Consider the following 15,838-nt stretch of genomic DNA (forward strand, 5'->3'; position numbering starts at 1 on the left):
AATTGTTTATTTCATTTCAACTTTTCATAGAGAGGAATTCCCTTGGAATGTGTTTATTCGTCTTTTAAGACGAAGGGCATAAACTTATCATGTTAATTTATTTTGCCACTGCTCAGCGAATTAAATATAACCAATTATATAATCTCTGCAGGGTATTATTCAAATTCGATTTTTTCAAGTTCAATTAATCTTCAATTCAATCATTTAGCAGGTTTTGATTTCCTCAGATTACCATCTGTCACCTGTTCAACCCGAAGAAAAAAATGAAAATTGGGCAACTATTCAGATAAACTTCTTTAATAAGGAACTCCATCTACCGTCTGAAAGGTGTCCTTAATGAATGTCTTTTGTTTACACTTTTCCCCCCCACAATGTGTTTCGTGCATGTGAATTCGCTTCTGTAATTATTAAAAATTCATTGGGTTTTTTTTTTTCTTACATTTTATTTTATTTCAATATAATTTCATTTCATTTCATTTTCTTGACATATGTATAACAATTCATTTAGACCGTCTCAATTATGCATTAGAGTAAGACATTAAATAAACTATGAACTAAAATTTTTATATAAAAAAAAGAAAAAAATTAAAAAAGTAGCCAAAAAAATAAAAAGCAAAATAAAGGAAAAAAAATGCATAATAAACAACATGTCACAAAACTTAAAAAATTTTCTCATTTTCACAAACAAAATACAAAACAAAAAAAAAAACGAAATAAGAAAAAAAAAACAAAAAGGCGAGACAGAAATCTAGGAGTGCATTGCAATTATTTTTTCTACCCTTTTTTAGTTTTTACAAAAATTTGATGGGCTAAAAAAAATGTTTTATCGTTTATCGAACACATAAAAATCGTACTCCCTCTAGGAGAGGAGCAGCGCGTTTTCTTTTCTCGTTTTCTTCTTACAATTAGCTCTCTAGATTGACTGGAAAACACTTCTGCAGTTAGTTGTGGGATTGGATTGTGGGGATCAGGATGTATGCGGGATCTGGGATCTGGGAATTGGAAAAGAAAACGTCGTTCCGTCGCTTGGTCGCATTTTTTGTCTAGTTCGTTGTTGTTTCGCTTTTGATTTTGTCATCAGTTGGCGCCGCCGCCGCTGCTTTGGGTGCAAATATTGCTGGAATTTCTTCGGAAGGTGCTGCCACAATGGGATCGCTTGGGGCCTCAGCCTTCACTTCAACTGGTGTTGAGGCGGCTGCTTCAGGTTCCGCAGACTTGGGCACTTCTGGGACAGCTGGTGCTGCCACTGCTGCAGGTGCCTCAGCTTTCACTTCGACCGGGGTCGAGGCGGCTACTTCAGGCTCCGTAGACTTGGACACTTCTGGGACTGCTGCTGCTGCTGGTGCCTCAGCTTTCACTTCGACTGGGGTCGAGGCGGCGGCTTCTACGGCTTCAGCAGCTGCTACCTTTATATCGCCGGACTCGCTTGTCTCACGTTTCTTGTGCAATCGTTGGGGCAGATTCTGGGTACAAGAGCATGGACACATGCATTGATCTTTGGGTGCGCCACCAGTGAAAACGGAATGCAAGCTGAAGGCATTTGGTATCGACGACGGTTGTACGCCCAATGGGAAGGGATCTACATTTTGATACTTTTCGTTCGAATAGATTGAATTTTCTTCACAATTGGCATAATATTCCTGTGGCAATATGACAACCGGCATAAAGGCAATAACCGCACCCTTTGGTATCTTATCGGGCGGATAGAAGGCTGGCTGACCAGGAGCTTGTGGTATAACGGGCAATTGTGTTAGTGACATGGCGTTCATTATGCTGCCAAAGTTGGCAAATTGATTTCCATTGAAGCCGGTGAATTGTTTATTAAAATCAACCGAGGCTGGATTTGGATTGATTTGATTGGTATTAGGATAGATGCTAGAGGTGCTAGTGGAAGAGTGGTAGGAGGTGCTGGTGGAGGATTTCGATGAGTGCTGCTGCTTATCGGCATTACAAACACAGGCATCTTGTCGGCTAAGAGTGGGAGGATTAGATGGTGTATAGGGACGTGGTGTTACTTTTGGTTCATTATAAATTGGATTTGGGGTAGGTCGTGAGGTCACCGTAACGGGTATTTTTGGAATAGATGGAACCTGTGGTGTATGATACTGTATGATACTTGGTGTAACGTTCGTTTTCTCAAATGGTCGTGGAGTGGATGGCTGATAATACGAGGTCGAGGTTTCATAGTGTGGCTGTACAGTAACTGGCGGTAAGTATGGTCTACTTGGTACGACTGGGGGGGTCTTATTTATATTAATATTACCCGTTGTTTTAATTGGTGTTGTAATGCTTTTAACTGGCTTATCCTTCTCAATAATGATAGCCGGGACCTTTGGCTGTTCATAGTATGTGGTAAACGGTTTTTGAGTTGTTGTTGATATCGGTTTTGGACGAACAGGTTCAGGTACATGGACAGGAACGGGAACAGGAGTTGGAGCGGGAGCGGGTAGTTTGGGAAGAGAGGTGGAAGTTTTTACATAGGTTAGTACTGGTTTTGGTGTGGTTGGAATTGGTGTGGGTGTAGGTGTTTTAACAATTGGCGGCTGCTTAATAACATAATCATTATGGTGTTCGTAATTTGGTTTGTACACTGTCTTCGAGGGTGGCTCGAAACCAATGACTTGGGACTGAGATGGTGGTGGTCTTGGGATTTTACCAGGTTGATCCGGTGGCAAATAGCCAGGGGTCTCCTTGTCCGAATGTCTGGGATCATTTGGTGGTGGTGGCTTGTATGGTGGAGATGGTCCTGGTGGTCCTGGACGAGTTGGTCCTACCGAAACGAAAACGGAAATATTTCCCAAAAGTTCAATTAGTAATCTATTACTGAATTCATTGTAGCTAAGACTCTTACCGGGTGGTCCTGGATAGGTTGGTCCTAAGCACGGGCAAAGAGGAGAGAAAGAAAAAAAAAGTAATGGAATTAGAAAAGTTTTTAGTGCTATTTAAAAGAGAGTCTATTACCTGGAGGTCCTGGTGGGCCGGGACGAGTTGGTCCTGTTTTTTTGTATGAGTTAAAGATTGGTATTTTAAGTTAAACAAATATTTCAATCGAGAGGTGTAAAGAAGAGAAAGGGCAATAACGAGAGAGAAGAAAGAAGAGCTATACCTGGTGGTCCTGGAGGGCCTGGGCGAGTTGGTCCTATAATGAAAGAATATTAAAAAAGTATGAGCTTTTAAAATCCAATAAAAATTAATGCTATTTCTTACCGGGTGGTCCTGGTGGTCCGTATGGGCCTGGCTTAGTTGGTCCCTGAGGTCCCGGTGGGCCGGGTGGGCCGAAAGGTCCCTTTGGTCCTGGCTTAGTTGGGCCTAGTGGTCCGGGTGGTCCAGGTGGTCCCGGTGGTCCGGGAGGTCCTGGCGGGCCATTGGGTCCCTTTGGTCCACCTGGGCCGCCAGGTCCTTTCGGGCCTCCTGGGCCGCCTGGTCCAACACCGCCGCCATCACCTTTACCGCCGTTGCCGCCGAAACCGCCTTCCGGTCCTACAATATGAACGTATGGTGGTGCCGGTGGTCCTGTGGGTCCTTCAACGTGCACATATTTGCCCGAATCATCATGATAATATTTGCCATCGTTAATACCTGACAAATTTTTGAACCCATTAGCTTGTTTTTGTTCTAAACCTTTAAACTCGATTAAGTCACTTACCTTTATAACGCCCATCGTCACCACTATATTTACCGCTTCCTAAATTGATTGAGAGAATATATGGTAATGAAGTAAAATATACGATTAGCAATAAAGTCACAGAGCAAATAACATTATTCATTCAATTTCAAAGTCTACAGACAAAACTCTACTAAGGACTAACTATATAATACTAAAACTGTAGGGGTGGGACTACAACTACAATACGAATACATACAGATTAAGGATTACAGACTACATAAATAGCATATTGTATATTGTATGTTTGGATATATACGATATACATATACATATATACATATATATATAGAAGGGGGATTTTTTGCTAGTCATAATAATCAAAAGTACCAACACCAAATCATAACAACAAAGCAGACAAAAAAAGAATTCAATGGATAGATACGATTAGTAGATCAAACAAAATGGAACAATTAGTAGTTACATCAATATATTTATATATATACATATATCCAATGACCGAACCCAAATCATTTGAATCAAAAAACATCTTCAAACGATTAAGACTAAAGTCATGGGATATACATAAATTTAAATGTTTGAATATAATATGTATATATAAAAAAGAAAACAAAATCCCTTAACCGTTGATTAGTAATCAATTTGCTCAAGCATATAAACCATATGTGGGCGTGGCAATGTGCAGTGTCAATATTGTACAATAGATGATAGAGACATATGTGTATGTGTATATATGTATGTGTGTGTGTGTGTGTGTATGGGTGTGGGTGGGTGTTGGTGTGGGTGTGGGTGTGTTGATGTGTTTTGGTACATATTTGTCTGGGTTTTTTTTTTTTTTTTTTTGGGTGCAAGCATGAGTGATTTTTGTTTTATTTGTTTTTTGTAACATTAAATGTGCAAATTTGAATAAACAAAAATTGTATAAAAAAAAATTTTGTAATAGGGAAAAAGGGTGGCAAGAAAAAAAAAAAGGATACCCTAACATATATAAGTCCCTAACTTGTGTGTGTGCCTAAGAGGAGGAAAATTTGTTTTGTGGTTGCAAAAGGATAAAAAATTTAATATGTGCGCATTTTGTTTTGTTTTTTGTTTTAGCTGAAAATAGAACAAAACTTGCTTAGAGTATAAATTAAAATTATCATAATAAAAATATGTAAGAGAGAGAGAGAGAGAGAGAAATAGAGAGCGAGAGTGAGACATATCTTAGACAACTAAAAACAAAAACTAGAAAAAAAAAAACAACAAAAAAAATATCCATGAAAATACAGAAATTTGAATATTGAAACACAAAAAGTTTCTCTCAAATTTTTGCATTTTTCTCATGGTGCGGAAAAATTTAAAAAGAGAGGAACAAAAAGGAAAAACAAAAAGAATTGATCAATATTTTGAGAGTTTTGTGTGTGGTCTAACCTGGTACGTAGACAATGGCCCCAGGAAAACCGGTATCTGTCTGTGTGTAGGTCTCTGTGTAGGTTCCCTCATTGCCAGGACGATAGGGTCCGGCGCCATTACCATTGCCATTGGCATTACCCTGACCCTTGCCATTGGCATCACCCAGGCCATGGTAATGACCCGCCCCACTACCGGTGCGATCGCCATCCCTATATACCGGTTTTCCTGGGCCTCCTCCTCCCGCGCCGTTTGGTCCTAATGGTCCTGGTGGTCCGGGCGGTCCAGGTGGTCCATTAGGGCCAAATCCGCCGGGTCCGCCATTTGGACCGAAACCGCCATTGCCTCCATTGCCGCCTTTACCGCCGCCATCGCCATTTCCTCCATTGCCGCCATTGGGGCCGACAACATGTTTATACGGATTATTATCCGGATGGTAACGCCCATCACCTAAAAACACACACGCGCACGCACAAACAAACACACACACACACACACACAGACACAGACATAGAAGAATTGAGTAGAGGTCGCTTGACATTGCTGGATCATTGTTTCATTATTTCTCACTGTTATCGCCCGGCAACAAAGCATTGACCGACTGGAATGATGGTGCCTGAACTCCCGGTGATCCCTCATACGTGTGTCCAGCACCTGTATTAAAGAGACCAGTACCACTGCCAGCACCGCCGATGCCGCCAGTGTTTGGCCCACGAATGGGTAAACTCTTCTCGGCGGAACCCTTGATGGCGGGTATATTCAAAGAGAATGCTGGTATCGCATCTTTGCCATCATCTTTGTTCTTGTACTAGAAATATGCATAGACAAGTGTCATGTGGCTAGCCGTTCATTTCTGTTCGTTTCTGTTACATTGCTTACATCATCTCCAATGAAATATGGGACACCGTGTTGGGCTCCATTGGCGAATTTGCCACAACCTATGGGGAAATAGAGCTCATGCCATTGCAATAGAATGCCAGCTGGCGAGGGACCGCCATCAGTCTCGTTATACAAATGCGGGGGGAAGGTCTCCACTGGTTTCTCTGGCTCCACGGTCCGATAGCCATGAGCATCGGCCACATAATGTGTGGCGCGTAACAAGTGATAGGGATCGATGAGGCCATAACAGCCATAGGTGACACCATCAGGACCGCGAGTCTCATGATGGAAATTGCCGGTCTTACCGACATCATAACCATATCGGTATGCATCTTACGGTGAAAGGGTTGTTGTTGTTGACGATGTTGTTGTTGTTGTTGTTCGGAGGTGTGTGTGTGTGTGGTTGATTGTTTAGGGTTTTTTTTTTTGGTTTTGGGTTGTTTTGTTGGGTGGTTTTTTTTTTTGGTTTTGAAAAAAGTAATGTTTAGATTTGTTTGCTTCTTGTTTTTAGAGTTTTGTTTTGGTGGGTGGGAAGGTTTGGTGGGTTTTTTGTTTTTTTTGTGTTCGTGTGTGTGTGTGTTTGTGTAAAAGGACCTAAAATATGTTAGGTGTGGTGGTGTTTTGTTTTTGGGGGGAAGGGGGAAGGATAAAAAATACTTGACTTTGGACTGTTCTCTGCTTCTGCTTGAACTAACCTCAAAACTAATATTCAAACTGAACTTGGCTGAAAACTGAAAACTGAAAACTGAAACTTATTGGAATATATATAATATATATTGTATGAAATTTGAACGATATAGAAAATGTTGGTGGTGTTGGTGTAGTTGTTGTTGTTGTTGTTTTGGGTTTTATTGTTGTTGGGGGTTTTTTTTTTTTTGGTTTGGTTTTGAATTGTTGTTTGTTTTGAAATTTTTGGGAGGTAGGTGGATGAGTATGCAAAGCTTTTTTTCAGTTTTTTTTTTTTGATTCTTAATTTTCGGTTTTTTGGTTTTTTTTTTTGCTTTATGTATAACAAATTTAAATACATAAAACTATTGAGAAAATAGATATATATATATATGATAAAGATAGAGCATAGATTGTGTGTGAGAAAGAGATAGAGAGAGAGAGATAGATAGATTGATAGAGCATATTTACAGTATTTTTTGTTTGTTTGGTTTTTTTTTGTTTTGGATTTTTTTTTTTTGGTTTGGTTTTAATGGGGTTTTTGGAAAAACGATTTTCTACGATTTCTACTGGTGAGTTTTAGTGTTAAAGCTGCTACAGAAAAAAAAACAAGGACTAGAAAAAAGTGTCATGAATAGAAGGGGCGGGGTTGTTGGTTGGTTGGTTGTTGCAGTAAGAGGGGGTGGGGTGGGGAACAGGGCGGGGATAAATAATACTTATAAACTACTTCTACAATAAAATAAAATATGTAAACAATACAAATTTTTTTTAAACAAATACAAACAAAACTAACTAACTAAATGATTACGATGATATGAAACACAAAAAGAGTAAATAAATTACGCAAAAAAATACAACAAATTTTTAACAAAATTCTACTAGTTGGTTTTATGGGAGAGGAAGTTGTTGTTGTTGTTTTCTTTTTTTTTTTTTTTTTGGATTCTTTCGAATTGTAGTTTTTGTGATATGTGAATTTTGGATGTATTGTATTTATATATATAAATTTTGTTATAAGTATATATTTTTTGATTTGTTTTGTACTTACTTGTGTCAAAGTTAGAGGAATAATATTGCTGATTCGTTGTCTTTTGATCATTGATATCAAGAATAAGACGACGATTCTCTGCATCAAATTTGGCAGAGTAAACGCATTGCATTAAAATGCAAGCGACGGCCTAAAAGGTGAAACAGAAAAGAAAAAGAGAGAAACAAAAATTTAAGTACCAAAATGATTGATGATCTTGTGTAAGCAAAAACTAACAAAACATTTGTCGACAGTTTTGTCACGCCCCCGCACACACACACTCACACACACACCACGCACTCCATACACTCACACATGGTTTATGGTTAACTAGCTAAGAGAAGTTGGCTGTCTATGTTACGAGGTGTCTATTAATGGACGGAAATTCCCCCCCATAACAAAAAATTGTAAAATAGCTTACTAAAGATTTTCAATCAAAAATCTTCAATGAAAAACTAACGAAAAGTAAAATATAATTTCCATTTTATTACAGAAAAGCTGACCAACTCTTACCACAAGTATGTAAGTTTGAAAAATTTTCTTTATGCCTCAACTAAAGTAAGAAACTAAAAGCTTAAATATATTACGTCATCTAGAATTATCAGCTTAAGTCAATTTTTAGTTATGGTTGGTTCACTTGAAACGATATTTCTTACTCTTAACTAACTAAAAGTAGTTTCTGTTCAGTTCGTTCAATTCATTTGCATATATGTCTAAATATGCCAAAAAAAGATGAGTCAAAAAGACGACTGACTACAAATAAGCAAAGGTTTTTTTTTTTTTTGCACTCATTTAGTTAGCTATCTAGATCCGGTTCGATACGTTTGGTTAAGCAAAATGTCAAAGGCATTAACATATATATATATACAATATGTATGTCTGTGTGTGTGTGTGTGTGTGTGTGTGTATAAGCAAATTCTTTTCGTCAAAAAAAGAAAAAAAAAATAATAACCAAATGATGACAGAAGTTTTTTTTTTCTTCTTTTTTTTTTAAGAAACTGGATTGAAGTTGCACCTTTTATGCTAATTTGTTAGATGTAAATTAAAAAACCAAAAAGTTGAAAAAGAGAAAAAACTAGTTACTAATAGCTAAAAACTTCTTTATGACAGTTATGAGCAATTAGCTTAGATCTTGCAATGAGAGAATTATTGATTGGCCAATCGAATAGAATCTTAACTCTTAAATAACTGGGCCAGTAATTGTCTGACAAATCAGCATGGGCATTATGATCGTTTTAAACAAAATAATATACAACAACCAACAAAAAAAACCACAAAATTTACATAAATTTGTTGTTGCTGTTGTGTATAGACACACAAGGTCTGTTGACTTCCTTATTGGAAACAAGTTACGAACAAATAAATCAGTTAAATTCACATCCTAATAAGTAGAATCTAAATTTATAATTTAATCCAAAAATAAGAATTCCTCTCCATCTCTTACTAACTTATTTTTCTGTTTTAAACTTTTAACCTTCATGCTATGTTAAATATATAGCACGAGAACACAACAAGAATTTTGGAAAACAGAAATAGAAAAACACATGATGAGAAAACTACAAAATATATATTAACTGCTTATATTTTGAGTCGTTATTGATGGTTCAGTATATTGGGCGTATATTTATTATCTTGTGTGCGGGTGTCTTTGGGTTAAGGTGAAGTGAAAAAGATAAATTTGTTACTTTTTACACAAAACAAAATAATGATAATATTAAAAAATATATATAGTATACATTTTTTTTTTTTGAAATGCCAGACAATAGCCTTTAATTTGGTAGCTCCCACAAACCGAAAAAAAGAAGAAAAAAAATATGCGAATGACAGGTTTTGTTTTTCGTTAAGGTCAATAATTTTTATTACTCTTCTTCTCTATCCACAAATTTATTGCTTATCAATATGAGAAAATGACACTTTATGTTTAACATTTTCTCTTCCTCTTTGGCTACCATTTCAACCAAATGATGAGAAATCTCATTAATGCAAATTGATTTAATGACCAAGACAATATGTATACACATATGTATCTGTATATATATCTTTTGATTGGCATAACTCAAGTTGAAATTATTGCAAAATTCCAAGGTATTGCTCCAAAATCTTCACTAAATAATCAATAAAACAATACATAATAAGATCTAATTTTTCTTTATACTTTTTTCATATGTGTGTGTGTGTTGGTTTTTTTTTTGTGTTTTATTATTGATTGGCCACTGTTGGAGGTCACTGGCATTATAACAGTTATTGGTTTTCAAGCAAAAGTTTTCAAATTTTTTTGTATTTTGCCATGGGAATGTGTCAGTTGGGCTACGCATAAGGTGGAAGTTTTTCTGTTGTCTTTGTCGATTAGAGACAAGTTTCATGGGAGAAAAGTTTCAGTTGACAAAAGGGGAAAAGTAACATAGAAAAATTGATTGATTGCCAACGCCGCCGCAACTAGTAAAAGAAGTTCGGGTCAGGAGATTGAGTGTGATTAGAAAGGTTAAACAACACTTGGGACCAGGCTCAAATCAAGTAATCTATCATAGTTTAGTCTTTTTTTTTAGTCATTTCTTTATTGAGCATAGTTTGGTTAGCCAATTAACTTTTTGTAGGTCAAGCAACTATGTTCTTAATGAGTTTTATGTTGAAATTAAAACGGAAAATCTTCTTTATAAGCAACAATACAATTTGGAAACTCATTGGTGTTTCCATGATAAAGCAACTATTCAGAAGTTTCTACAAAATGTAGTTGTTTAAAGTGTATTTCGTTTGATAGATTGAATGCAATTTATAAGGTATGTCTTCTAGAGTTTATTGTTCAAAAATCATTTCAAACTCATTTTTCAAATTGGCATTAACAAAAAGTTAAATAGGTGAGGTCTAGATGAAGTAAAAATCATTCCAGCATATACATTTGATTCATTTATTATAATATAATTAGTAATTGCGATCACAGCTTGAGACTGACTGAGTGAGTAAGTGATTGGATAGATGGATGGATGGACGCGCCCCGATTTTAAGTTTACTATACGTAACATAAATATATATATATGTATTTGTATATGTATATAGTATATATTTATTGCTCAATCAAAATCAATCGACATGTGGGCCATGAGCTAAACAATGTCGACCGTTGGTGTTGTTGGCTGCATTCAACTTTAAGCCAAGCTTTTGGCATGGAGATGATGCCTCAAGATGCGTGCAACAGGCAGGCAACACACATACACACAGACTGAGAGACAGACTGGCCGACTGGCGTAGAGACAGACACAGTAAATCATTGAAGTCAAGTCAAGTCTAGTGACCCAAAATGCCAATGCCCATAACATACCACGACAGAACCATACTCCACCCGACTCCACTCCACCCCACTTTAACACTCCATCTGAGGCATTCATGTACAATAGAGCCATGAATCTTTTTTGCATAGTTTTTGCATAAAACTAAGAAAACTAAGAGTGACAGCAACAACTACTACAGACTACTACTACGACAACACCGCCAACAATTTCAATTCAAAAAAGAATGATATACAGAGGCAACTACTGCAGATTAATCGACTTATTCGCACGCATAGGCAACTTTGTTGTTTTACATGGCACATGAACATCATTTCCATCATCATCATCGTCATTGTCATAATGCTGATGATGATCATCTTCTCCAGTCAGTATCCAAACCATGCCCGTTATGGATTTTCGTTAAAAACTGGTTTCTGATTGCTTTTGCCCTTTGGCGTCAACGACGAAATTTTTATGTTGGCTCTTTTAATTTTTTTTTTCCTTCTCTCTTATTTTCTTGTCTCTTCTTACATTTCAAGGTCATGTATAAAAAAATATCTATATTTAACTTAATATATATATTTATATAGAAAAATATGCAACTTGCTTTCTGTGTTTGACCTTAATCGATGACACAAGATTCCTCCCCAAAAAAAAAAAAACAAAAAACACACAAACTGCAGTTGCAGACGATGGTGAAATTATACGTAGCGGAAGGGGTGCAACGGGGGAGTCAACGGGGGAGTCAACGGGGGCTGGGGGGTGCGAGAGGTTCAAAATGTTCGTCTTAATTTATACAAATGTATATAAATATCAAATAACTGTATAAATCGTTCAAACATTTTTAATGAGGCGCACAGGCGCAACCACCTCGAAACCAAGTCTAAGTAGTCTGTACCAGGCCCGAAAGTTACTTATTTTATTTCTAGAACAAGTATTACCAGATCTGTTCAGATCATCATCCAGACTTGGTGTGTGTTTTTTTTTTTTTTTTGTTAATTAACTTGCAAAACATTCTTGCTAATGAGTTCATCGCATAGGCTAAAGCTCAAAATTTGGCACTCAGATACAAATACAAAATGCAGAATGTATCTGTATCTAATTAAACTCAAAATCTCAAACTGTCATCGAACTTTCGTGACTTCAGTTTAGAGTATCTTATTTATTAGATCATTTCAATCAATTTCAAATGACATCACTTTGCAGACAACAAAACTTTTACTTTCTTTCCGTTTGAACATTTGGCATTTCATGCAAAACGTTTTTTCCCCCTCCCCAATACCCATCCCCATTTAGTGTTGTTTTTTTTTTTTTTGTGTATCATTTTACGTTTTGTCGGTTGCGGTTTCGGTTTTTGGTTTCTGCAGCTGTTCTTCAACAAATCGCACAAACTTCATTTGCATTTCTAGATTTGCCATTATAGATAAACGAGCAACAACAATGTATAATAGATATTCGTTTCGATATCTTTTTGGAAGCGCATTTAAAGGCATAAAGCAAATTAAGATGAGGCAAAGAAGACAGGCCAATTCATTTGGTAGTCAGACCAACAAAAAAAATAACAACAACAACAAAAATGTATTTATATAATAATAGAAAAGTGAAAATGATGAAATTTAATATATTTTATTTATCTGGCCTAAACTTTCTTATAGAAAGACAGGTGTTTAAATTTTGTAAAGAAAGACTTGTGAATCATTTGGTGAATGTTACTCACGGCAAAGGCAAAGAAGTCCTTTTCGTACTTCAGATAAAGTCAGTCCCCACTCAATTTCATTTACCAAAACCAAACTTTTCTTAACTTTAATCAACCGCATTTAAGTGATGTGATTTATGATCATGTGATTCATGTAAAGTATTCCAAGGAATTTCAATTATTTTACAAAAACTCTTGCATCATGCATGGGGAATTTGCTTTGCAATTTGCTTTTGATTGGCTTAGAATTTGAAAGTCTCATATAAAAGGGAATGATGTGTAGTTATAGCCTAATTGAGTGCCGCTCTAGGGCAAATGTAAACTATTTGTTATGCCAAACAGTTCTTGACTATCTCGATTTGCTGTTTTTTTTTTTTTTTTTATGATTCACTCTCGGAGATAATGCCAGAATTTATAATCCAAAGCAAACATGAAACTGCATTATCAAAGCGCAAAAACTCTTTAAAATTCCACAGAGGAAATGGACATGAAACAACGAACTCTGTCCGAAAAATAAAATAATTCTAGGCCAAAAGAGATGCCACAGGCTATGGCAATGCGATGCGGTGCCATGCCGCCAAGCCAAGCCAAGCCAAGTGCCTGCCAGGCATAAAATTTGACATTTTTTTGCTGTCTCTTGTCTGGAGCTGCTGCTGCTGCTGCTACTTCTGCGGCTTCTGCTTGTTGTACGTGTCTGTTGAGAGGCTTAGGCATGAAGAACATACAGACAGGCAGACAGAGGCAGACAAGCAGACAGATAGACAAGAGGCAAACCCGACAGGCAGAATGAACAGAAGGCGTTTGTAGATAAATTCATGATAAATTCTAAACCAAAACGCTTCAGCTAAATAAGAGAATGAGAAGCCCAAAAAAAGGGTCAGAGAACTGAAAAAGGCACGTGCAACGGAGATGAAACTATGTACAAATGAGCCACCGACCAACATTCTGACAGGTGACAAAAGACATAAAATAACCACAAAGAGCAAAGGCAACGCCGCACACAAATGAAATTTTGTTTATACGATTTGTCTAGCAGGCAACACCCAAGACGCAGATGATATCAAATCTCATTATGACACCTATTCTCGTGTTTTTTTTCTTTTTTTTTGGTATTGTGTTCACTTTTGGTTTTTATATTGTTGCCTTGCGTCTTTCATGGCTTGCTGCTGGAAAGTCCAAGAATAATTTATTAAAGTCACAAGTGCAAGAAAAAAAAAAAACAAAAATTAGCAGCTTTTGTTGCAAAAAAATTAGCACTAAATTTTATATGAAGCAAAAATTAATACGTTCAGTCAAATGCAACGAAATATTTTATACCCTAACAGCAGGAATTCAATGCTTTAATTATTTCATTGAATATGATAAAAACTAAATGTGATGAGACAAATGCCAAAAGCCTCACAAGATCAAGTGTAAAGGAAGTGCAATGTCCTTGACGAGAGACAACAAAGAGAAGAATAATCTGAAACCGGATCTAGTTAATACCCTTTACAATAAAATTTGCATTTAAACAGTTAAATTTGTATTTTTTTTTTTTTTTTGTTTTTTGTCAATTCGCATTTTTCTGCATTGACTCATTTATGATTATAGACAAAAACAAATTACGTATTATTATCATTGAATCGAAATAACACAGAAAAAAATCAAATACAAAAAGTCCCCCTCAGGTGCCTCTTCGATATTGGCCGAAGGCAAATAATATAAGCAAAGAGAGAGGGAGATAGATAGAGAGAGAGAGAGAGAGAGTAAGAGAGCAACTGACCGGCTCAATGTGTTTCTCCTACTTTAGCCAATTTCTGTTTATCTTTCTATTAACTTGGGTACTTAGTTGCATTTTGCATAGTATCACAATTCAAAATTGCAAACTGAAAACCATAAAATAGTTTTTTATATTTTGTTATTTTTAAATTTTTTTAATCATTTAGCAGTTGCTGTGTATACCTAACCCCTAAATTTTGAACTACCTAACCACCTGCTTCACCTCAATCTATCATCGTCATACTTATAGTCATATATAAATTTTTTCGTTGTATTTTTTACTTTTTTTTTTTTGTCTAACCTAGACGCATATTTTGTTTGATTTATTTGCATTTCTTATTTACCATCATCAGGTTCAAGTTGGTTGGTATTAGCTAAGCGCTAAGTGTTAATAAGTTTAGGCCAAAATGCTCGCTTTTGGCCATGATTTGATAAGTAATGAATGAGCGAGAGAGAGAGAGAGAGAGCGAGAACAAACAAAAAGAAATACCCCTTTAAATATTCAAATTATTCAGAAATTACCAAATACTGTTTATTTTTTGGTTTTGCAAACTAATTTAAAAAATGAAATTTTCAACTTTGTGGCCACATTTACTTAAGAATTTCAAAAGATTTTCAGTCCTTAAAATGAAAAGGAAAAAGGAAAAGGTAATGCAACCGATTTATATTATGTTTATGGTACGATGTGTCGTTTATTATTTGGATCCGTTACGATTAGGTCATGAATTTTGAATTTTATTTCGGTTTATCCGTGTTCATTTAGTTGTATTAATTTATATTGATTACGATTTCGGTTTTAAGTTACGATTACGAGTTTAGGCGATTAACTTTCGGATTGCATTCCCTTTTGAAAAACAAAATATATGACAATTATTTTGAAAATCTTTTCAAATATTTGAAGTAAATATGCTTAATACGAAGACCAAGAGAAGTTATTGTTTGCCCTTTCTTTAGGGATTTCAGTTTGTTGGGGCTCTCCCAAACATATTTTCAAAAATCATGGAAATTATATATGTTTTTAGCTATATAGTAACCAATTTAAGTTTTCGACCTTTGTTTGATTCTCTTGTTAGCTTATATGTTCTAGATATCTGCTTAGATTTCTAATAGTCCTTGGCGATCAGATGCCAGATTGTATCCCCTTGATTTGTCTATATTGTTTATTTAAAGGATATAAATGTTATATATAATATAATTCACTCACCATGCATAAAGCTGCACGCGCCATTTTTTGCGGTTTTTTTAAAGATTTGAATTTGACACAAGAAACGCCAGTAAATATTATGTTGAATTTTCAGCTATAAATCTAATTGTGTTGAAAATTTTTTTCGTATTGATTTCCAATCATGAAATAAAATTAAAAAAAGAAATAAAATTGAATAAGGATCGCAAAAATAATTGAGTTGTGTGTGTGTGTGTTTTTTTTATGTAGATGTTTCCGTTTATCTTATTTGCACAAAGCACCGAAAAGAAAAATAAAAATAAAAATTCGTATTGTTTTTTTGAATTGTCCTGGCAAATTATAATTTGATTTT

At 35.8% G+C, this 15,838-nt stretch overlaps 1 protein-coding gene across 2 annotated transcripts; it reads right to left on the reverse strand.

Moving 5' to 3' along the window:
* Positions 1-740: 740 nt before the first annotated feature.
* LOC6639350 (nascent polypeptide-associated complex subunit alpha, muscle-specific form) lies at positions 741-15,604 on the reverse strand. Of its 2 annotated transcripts, XM_023181634.2 has the most exons (11): positions 15,508-15,604; positions 7,605-7,734; positions 5,894-6,225; positions 5,585-5,822; positions 5,036-5,464; positions 3,647-3,685; positions 3,208-3,579; positions 3,107-3,139; positions 2,962-2,994; positions 2,852-2,875; positions 741-2,770 (listed from the first exon to the last, which is right to left on the reverse strand). In XM_023181634.2, the coding sequence occupies exons 1-11, from the start codon at positions 15,529-15,531 to the stop codon at positions 1,044-1,046; spliced, it is 3,381 nt and encodes a 1,126-aa protein (XP_023037402.1). In that variant the 5' UTR covers positions 15,532-15,604; the 3' UTR covers positions 741-1,043. The 2 variants fall into 2 exon arrangements, with proteins under 2 accessions (XP_023037402.1, XP_046867945.1); XM_047011989.1 differs by lacking the exons at positions 5,036-5,464; positions 5,585-5,822; positions 5,894-6,225.
* Between the last annotated feature and the right edge of the window lie 234 nt (positions 15,605-15,838).

The sequence above is a fragment of the Drosophila willistoni genome (assembly GCF_018902025.1).
Source record: "Drosophila willistoni isolate 14030-0811.24 chromosome XR unlocalized genomic scaffold, UCI_dwil_1.1 Seg144, whole genome shotgun sequence".
In the NCBI taxonomy this organism is placed as follows: domain Eukaryota; kingdom Metazoa; phylum Arthropoda; class Insecta; order Diptera; family Drosophilidae; genus Drosophila; species Drosophila willistoni.

Excerpts from the sequence above, each read along its gene's own strand:
- LOC6639350 (XM_023181634.2), bottom strand. The coding sequence starts at position 15,531 with ATGGCGCGTGCAGCTTTATGCATG. Across the intron at positions 7,735-15,507 it reads CGCGTGCAGCTTTATGCATG|GCCGTCGCTTGCATTTTAAT; the intron begins GTGAGTGAATTA and ends TTCACCTTTTAG. Across the intron at positions 2,995-3,106 it reads AGGCCCTCCAGGACCACCAG|GACCAACTCGTCCCGGCCCA; the intron begins GTATAGCTCTTC and ends ACAAAAAAACAG.